The 8,807-nt window shown below is 38.4% G+C and overlaps 1 protein-coding gene across 11 annotated transcripts in view; it reads right to left on the bottom strand.

The window, feature by feature from the left end:
• Window positions 1-393: 393 nt before the first annotated feature.
• CNTN4 (contactin 4) overlaps window positions 394-8,807 on the bottom strand; it is a 913,336-nt gene continuing 904,922 nt past the window's right edge. For all 11 annotated transcript variants that reach the window (XM_041761632.1, XM_041761629.1, XM_041761630.1 and 8 more), the window contains 2 exons: window positions 4,856-5,024; window positions 394-2,210 (listed from right to left, as the gene is read on the bottom strand). In XM_041761632.1, the coding sequence (XP_041617566.1) occupies window positions 2,110-2,210; window positions 4,856-5,024 (270 nt within the window). In that variant the 3' untranslated portion in view covers window positions 394-2,109. The remainder of the gene's footprint in view (window positions 2,211-4,855; window positions 5,025-8,807) is intronic.

The following is an 8,807-nucleotide window of genomic DNA, read 5'->3' as shown; positions in this document are numbered from 1 at the left end:
GTACAAAGTTAGGTTGTTATTAGATTAAGAAGGGCCTTAAATGATCAAGTTTAGATTTTATCCTTTTAGCAATGGGGTTGAGGAAATCTTAAAACAACAGATGCAGCCTTAGGTTAAACATACAAAAGACTTAGCTAATCAAGAGGGATTATTAAAGGTTTGATCTTCAGGATATTTATTGGTGGATTTTGACCCTCTGTGCTTCCAAAGAGGATTTGAAATGGTGTCTTCAGGGTTGTCAATTCCAAAGGAATAGCTCTGGGTCATCTAGCTTTGGATCATGGCCAGAGACTTTTGAGACCCTCTATCATCTCAAATTATAACGAGCACAAGGGTGAGCTAACAAATCCCCTGATAGGCAGGCAGGAAAAATGCTCCCAAAAGACAAGTATCTTTACAAATGACAGAATATTTATTAACAATACCTTTAAAAAAAGATTACATATGCTAGATCACTGGTAAATATCATTTACACTGGGGTTGGGGACTACCTGGGGTGTCATTTTTTTCCATTCATTTTATTGTTTTGTTGATTTTTTTGTGTGTGTAATTTTAAGTTTTGTTTTATTTTAACATAGAAGTAACCATATCAAACTAAGAAAGGAACACAGCTTGAAATACTGACAATATTTTTTCTGGTTACCGCCCTAGTTTTTACACAAGTGGAATCCTGATTATGACTTTATTGGATAAATATAGCTAGAAGGTTGAAAAGTTAACTTATATTATTTTTAAGCAAAAATGACAAATTACAGGCAAATTTGAGCTCTCTGAGAAAGAAGAAAAGGTGGCAGAGTGTTACATGTGAAAATTTTTATAGAAAATTTCATTGCCTTTTATATGCACTGTTCCACAAGTGTCAGCTTACAAAACCTCCCCCATTATAACAAATAGTTCTTTTCATAAGAATATGTTTTTCTGATATTGTCATTTTCCAATGTGTCATTTTAAGACTTAGAAGGTAAAGCTTATAAAGCAACTAAGCTACCTACTGTAAAACAGGATAATCATCAAGATAACATACAGTTATACTAAAGAGCTTTTATAGTGTCATGAAAAAATTCTTCACGGCAACTATTTGCTGAAATAGGAGAAATTTGCCAAATTCCATACATGATTTTGAGTCAAAAGAAGGGTTCTATTATTAAAGACATACACATATATAAAGAAATTATGAATCTATCAACAGAGAATTACCTGTTTAAAAAATGTACATTCAAGACAGATACACTTAAAGATAGTAAAATTATCTTTTAGCCTTTGAAAGACTTTGTTGACTATAGTCACTTTTGGTCTATGTTACTACTGGATATGTAACTTGAAATTTAATGTCTAAGATAATGCTACTACAAAGACGATGCTAACTTAGTTGAATGAAAAGAAAGTCTTACTGTACAATGCTAATTTCAGGGATGGGAATATTGCACAAGGTACCTCTTGGGCAGTTAGTTTAGGTTTTGAGTTTGCAGCCATTCCTGAAACCATCTTGAGTTGTGTTGAACAACAAAATTCACAACAGGGTGGGAAAATATATTGTACATGTCAAAAGGACTTGATTCAATGCATTAATCATCCAGTGGGTCATTTACATACAGTAGCCTTGAGTTGCAGACCAAATCTTCAGTGGTTCTGCCACTAAATCCTTGTAAAACTGTACAAGTAACTTGTACTTTATTTACCAAGATGAGTTTCAAACTCTTTCTCTAAAGGAAATAGTCTCAAATAATAATTGTATGATTGTGTTGCCCATAGCATTTTACAGCAGAGGAAAAAATTAATATCTACATTTCATGTTAACTTTAAAAAATTCTATAAAACACTAAATATATAATAAAAAATATGCATATAAGGACATATGTAAACTGCTTTGGTAACATCATATTACAGATGTCTTCAGTGCATTGCAGAGTTTCCAAAGAAACTTCAGACAAAGCTAGATTTGCTTTGAGGAAGTACTGTATAATGCCATTCCTAAAGAAGCAAAAAACATTTTTTTTTCCAGTAATAAGATGTACTTGAACAACAATATTACTTAGTACTGGGTGTCTTCAAAACAACTAGCTAAATGTTGCTTATATTATAAACAGCAAGTCCTTTAGATAACTTTTGTCATAAACTGGACCTGGCTGTGAGGGAAATCATGATCGTGCTGATGGCTGACAGCGTACATGCATTTGAAGTGGAAGGCCCAGCTCCTCTTGCATAGGCATCTGAAAAGAGAGAATAAATTTACTTGGTATTGCTTCACTCTGGCTATGAGAGAGAGCAAGGCCACAGAGTTTCTGGCAACAACCGAACTGGCTAGATTCTACTGGAAAGAACAATTTCCTAGTGACTTTTTATTTTATTTTATTTTATTTTTTTCCTAGTGACTTTTTAATATCAGTTCTATGACTACCTAGCTAGGAGCCTTAAGAGTAGGTTATGGGACATCTTTGGACCTACCTCCATTGATGCATTTGCAAAATGAGGATGTCTATATCTAATGTGAGAAGAAACTTCAATATTACTAATAACTTTACTAATAAATAGTATACCAATGATGCAGCAAAATAAAAGTTGCCGCTCCCTTTTTAACTCTACCTTTACTTTGGGCATAGAGCAAAGGGACACGTGATTCTTAGAAAACCCTTAAACACATCTGGTATTTAACAGATTTACACTATTTAACAGATGAGGAAATTAGGGCCCAGAGAAATATGATAACTTGTCTAAAATCAACCAGTTAGTAAGTAGTTGAATTGGGATTCAAATCATGTCTGTCTAAATATATCCTTTTTTCCCAACAAAATACTATCAATCCTTGTAAATAAAACCTTTTCTTATAGGTCTTACATTTTTCATAGTAACAGATTACCAACTGTTATTTGAGATTTCTCTAAGATTCTAAGATCTTTGACCAATAAAATGGACAATCTTTTGAGGGAGAGAACATTTTTCTTTTCAGTTACACCCTTAGCATCTAATATCGATTATATCAATAAAATTGCTTAAGATATGCTTTTGTAATGAATCAAACCAAGAACCACCATTCTAAAAAAAATTCCTTGTAATGATAAGGAAGCATGAAGTCAGATTTAACAGCGTGAGATAAATTAACCCCTAAACAAACCCCAATCTTGTGTTTGTGGCTTGGTGATTACTTCCACATCTTTGGTTTCACACTTCTGGTTCCCTTTGATAGAATTTACAGCCCCTGCTTTAGTAAGGTATAGAATCCAGTTCTTCCCAGTTTTTTTAAAAGACAAAAATGCTGGGGTACCTGGGTGGCACAGTTGGTTAAGTGACTGACTCCTGATTTCAGCTCAGGTCATGATCTTGGGGTTGTGAGACAGAGCCCTGCTTGGAACTCTGGGGTGGGCATGGAGCCTGCTTAACATTTTCTCTTCCTTTCTTCCTCTGCCCTCCTCCGCCCCCAAAGGACAAAAATGCCTTCAGTGTTTGTGTGGGGAAAAAAAGGTGCAGTAAATATAAACTTCATCTGGAAATTGGCAAATCACTCCTGAGTTGGGAGCATGGCTTATAGCTTCAGGGTCCCCAAGAGGTCTTGTCCTATTTGTCAGATGTTAGCAAATTCTTATTCAGGGAAAGGTAAAATGACCAATGAACATTTTCTTTTTTTAAAAAAACTATCATTTTCTTTTCTGGCTGGAAGCATCCAAATTTTACAGATACAGTTAAAATTGCTTCGTGGATGCTTTATTGTAACATGGTATCAGCAAGACATGCTAAACCCTTTCCTTATCTGGAAAATAATGGACACCTAGCAGAGTGTCTGAAAATCAGGATGCTTTGGTGAGAATTTTGCCCATGACTTAAAATATCATGTCTCCACTGATGACTTGAAAATGTGTATCTCCAGCTCCTTATCTCCAGACAAATTCAAAAGCCAATGAAAATCTACACTTAGATATCTAACTGCAATCTTTTTTTTTTTTCATTGCGGTAAAATACACATAACATAAAAGTTACCATTTTAGCTATTTTAAAGTGGAAAATTTAGTGGCAGGAAGTATACTATGACATTATTCAACCAGCACCACTATCTAGTTCCAGAACCTTTTCATCACCCCAAGTGGAAACCCACTACCCATTCAGCTGCAACTCATACCACTGATCAGCCACTATGAATCACTAATCTGGTTTCTGTCTCTATGTATTTGCTTTTTCTATTTTTTTTAAATAAATGAAGTCATAACAGAATAAAAAAGAGTATGCTGCTGAGATATTTGCAAACATAGTATTTCAAAAACAAGATTGAATATATTTGCTCAAAAAAAGAATATTCTCATATACTGTCCAGTCTTTGTAAACAAAGATAAAGTAAATAATAAATAAATCCAGATTTTGTAAACAAAATATTAACTATATAGAGACATGTGTATTTATGTACATGTTACATACACATTCAAAATTAATAGTGTCAAGTTCAAAATATTTTCAGCCACAGACACTGAGTTACATTGTTTGGCTAAAGATAAATTGCTACGGCATTTTAAAGAACCCTTTGCTTTTTTCTCCTGAGTCATGTTTTTAACTATCTCAGCTGTAATTTTGCAGTTATGGTAGATGCAAACCACACATGTCCACATGGGAAAACCTGTGTGATGAATTTGGGGCTGCTTTAATCTTATTTCTGATTGGCAACTGATTAAATTAGTCAAAATTAGTCAAATTGTCTTCTTGTGAAACTGCTTGTCATTAGCAAACATCAGTTGTCTAATGAAAGGGAATAATACTTCCCATTATGATAGAAGCCTTTCTTTGTGGGCTTCACCTTGTCCAGGCCCAGACTCCTTGGGAAGACTTCAGAGATATATAAGGCAGGGGGAGGGGAAGAAAAAGACGATCTTACTTGATATCTTTGGAATTCGAATCTGTTCACTGCTGCTGCCATCTCCTCCGTCACTGAATGGCTTTATTTCTATTATATAATCTTCATCAAAAGGCAAAGAAAGCTCCACTGATGTTTTATTTGTCTCAATGACAGATGTGCTGCTTTGTCTGTTCCATCTGTACAAGACCTGGCAATACAGAAAGAACAGGTGTCACCTGCTATCCTTACAAAGGCCCCAAAGATGGAGCACTCATTTTTTTCTCACCTCTGGGCATCAGCAAAATGTGCGAACACTGAGGTTGTCAGGCTGCCCACACATGCTTGGGAGGCTCATTTATAGTAAAGAGCACATCTGCAGTCACCATTTCATTATGAAGAGAGAGTTTGCAGGACCCCGCAGCATGGGGAGGGGGGCAGTATCAGCCGACCAATACACCGTGTGCCTCACATAGTCACTAGAAGGCTCAGGTAACACACCTGGAAAATGAATTCCTCTTGGAGGCCATAGAGAGCTCAGTTACACGTGACGGGCTTTGGCATCAGAATCAACTTGACCACTGTGTGGACTATAGTCCTCTTTATAATCTGAGCTTCACTTTCCTCATCTGTGGATGAGGAAACAATGACGCCCACCTTGTTGGGATATTTTCAAGATTGCATAAGGATTGAATGTAAGTGAAGGACTTGCCTCAAAGGAAGCATGTAAGACATAGTATTTATGATGGCTTAAATGGGACAAGAGACAAACATACTTGGCAAAGGTGAGAAGCACAAGGCAGGAATCATGTATTATTATTATTATTGTGAATACTTTGGAGAAAGCACATTTCAGCACAGGGAGAGGATCTCAGAAAGGCAAGGGCAGTAACTCCCTTGTCCTCCCTAGGAATCCCTTTCTGAGCCCTGTGGAAAACAGGGGATATTATGTGTCGATCCCTGTCACTCCAGAAGTATCTGCAGCTTCAACAGTGCCTCTCATGTTTCCCTTCTTGGCCTCTCCTGGATGGGAGTCTGGGTAGGTGGCTCATTTGATGAGGTACCCAACTATGTCTCCTGAAAACATATCCACCTGCCTGGAACTGCCTATTCCGATTGCCATCACCATCAACTCCAATCAGAATCAAAATACAAAAGCCTGGACAAGTGCATCTGCCTTTTAGGATGTAATAACTGTGATGATAACTATTATACAAATACTTTCTGATGGTGACTATGATCTAGGCATCTTATCGACATCACCATGTTTATCTCTCACAACAGCTGGACAACACAGGCATTATTATTCCTTGCCACAGATGAGAAAAACAGAGGCTGGATGATGTCATAGAGCTGGTAAGTGTCAAGATGAGCCTCAACTCCTACTCACAATCATCCAATACTTCCAGTTTCTCCTGGTAGTGAGAAGCATAGATTTGGGTAAGATCAGTGGTTCTCAGCCCTGGCTGTGTGACAAAAATCACTTGGGGGACATGTAAAATACTGATGCTCTAGTCCAGTGGTTCTCAACAGGGTGGGAGTAGTGGAAGGGCAATTTTGCTCCTCTCCCCCAGGGGGCATTTGGCAATGTCAGCTGACATTTTTGGTTGTCACAACACATGCTACTGTTTAATGGGTGGGGGCTGAGGATATTGCAAAACATCCTACAACACAGAGGATAGTCCCTACACTGAGCATCATCCAGCTCAAAATGGTGAAAGTAAGGAGGCTCAGAAAGCCTGCTATGGCTCCACTCCAGAGTTAGACTCCGCAGAGGTGGGGTTGAAGCTGTGGTACTTAAAAAAAGAGTCTGATGTGATGTTAATGTGGCTGGAAATCCTGGATTAGATCAGGGATCTAACCTGAGTGTGCATCAGAATTGCCTGGGGTGGGCTTGTCGAAACACAGATCACTGGACCCCACCCCAGAGTTTCTGATTTGGTAGATCTGAAGTTAGACCTGAAAATCTCCATTTCGAACAAGTTCTCAGATAATGCCACTGCTTCTGGTTCAGAAGCCACACTTTCAGAACCATAAGATTAGAGCACATATCAAAATTCTGATCTGCTGAAGTTAAAGACACAAGGCCACTCTAGTATTGCAATAAAAACCAAACACATACTCAAATTCATAACATTCCCTTAAAACAGTATGGATCCCATTTGTTCCCTGGCATTTCATCACCTTAATTTATATCTCTCTAATACAAGGTGGAAAACACAATTTCCTTAAGGTGGAAAGATTCATAAACGTCCTCCTTCCTTCTCCGGAGCATCAGTTGTATCAAACTCGGCATCCCCTCGTTAACGATCAAGCTCAAATAAATCCTCAGGCACATTCAGGAGTGTCAAAGCGTCTCATCACAGCCCTTCAGGAACATGGGCTGGCTGATGGGATGCAAGGGCACATCTGGCTTTGAGGAATAAATTGCTTCTTTGATTTACCTCTGGTCCTTGCCAGAGCACAGAGAATTCAACCAGTTTCAAATATAAATCCAAAAGAAACACTTCCAGGAAAAAGAAGCCCTGTTATCAGCACCGCTTATCAGTGTAATATTAGGGACTGCGTTGGTAAAACCTGTATTTATACCAAAAACTCGGTTCATCTGATTGACTTGAAGGCTGTGCTTGCATTTCATATAATCCAGGGTGGAAGACAGGGAGGAAGAGTGGATTCATGGGAATAATGATAACAGTAGCAAACATTTTTTAGTACTTACTCTGTGTTTGAACACCGTGTGTTCTTTTTTCTTTTTAATGACAAGTAAGAGAAATTTAATTTTTTGTTCTTATCACATTAGGCAGTATCAACAACCTGAAATTACTTCAGTTATAGTCTATTTGTCAATGTCCAGGTGAAACATCAAAGTGGAGATGTGTCCGAAGTTATCAAAGTTGACAAGTTTTGCCTTGGGAATCAGTAAGAGTCACTGAAATGGAGCCATGGGATTTCCGATTTTCTCATCAGATGTAGATCAATATTTGCAGTGTCCAGACCATCAGCACCCAAAAAAGATAGTGAAGTCGCTGCCTACCAAAGGTGTGATTTCCCTGAACTTCAGTGACTCTTTGGGGATGGTCCTTAGAAGCACAGTCTGTGCTTCTGTTCTTGTAGCTGCAGTCCCTGGATATTTCTAACTCACTGAGACCCCCCCCCGCCCCCCATAATCAAGGCTAACAGTAGGACTCTCAGCTACTTTCCCGCAAACTGCATTTTCTCTGCTCCTTTGTCCTTCAGGGGACATCCCTGTACACTACAACAAACAAAATTGAGGTGTTTTTATGTTCTATGGCTGTTCCCACTCTTTGGCTACAGCCATCACAGTGGTATGGCTTTCAAGACCACCACACCAGGGAGAAAGATGAGGCAGGGAGTGGTCTCAGGGTACCTAATTCTGTTATTTTGACCTGTGCTTGGATTCAAACACTATCCATGGAACCTGGCAGAGAACCTCTCCCCACTTCACCAAAACAGACATATCCTCTGGAGCTGGAGATGTCCTCCTTATAAGCAATGACAGTTCTGTCACCACCTTCTACCAGGTTATGGGATATGTGGACTCTTTGATGCTGGAGAGCCTCACTGTAGTTTTAGAGGAATCTGCCTGACATCTTCAATCAGGCCAGCAAACACTATTATGTTTATGTACTAACACCATTACCTCTTGACGTAGGCACTGTTATCCTGATTTCAAAAATGAGGGCACTGAGACCTGAAGATGTTAAACAATTTTCCCAGGGTACCATGAATAGAAAAAGGTAGATTTAGCATTCAAACCCAGGCAGTCTGGGTCAACAGGCTATATTCTTAACTCAGCCTGGTTTGTCCATCATCTGTGTGGGAAAATTGTTTCCCCTCTCTGGTTTCTGTCTTTATGCTTGCAAAATAAGGAGGTTAGAGGGTAAAAAATAATGGCCCATGGGTCACATCTGGCTTGCATATTTTAACTACTTGGCTCTTGTAGTGCTTATTTCATTTCATTTTATTTTGAGTT

This window comes from Vulpes lagopus, chromosome 7 (genome assembly GCF_018345385.1).
Source record: "Vulpes lagopus strain Blue_001 chromosome 7, ASM1834538v1, whole genome shotgun sequence".
NCBI classification, from domain to species: Eukaryota; Metazoa; Chordata; class Mammalia; order Carnivora; family Canidae; genus Vulpes; species Vulpes lagopus.
The sequence above is the reverse complement of the archived record's forward strand: the minus strand, read 5'-3'. Positions and strand labels throughout refer to the sequence as shown.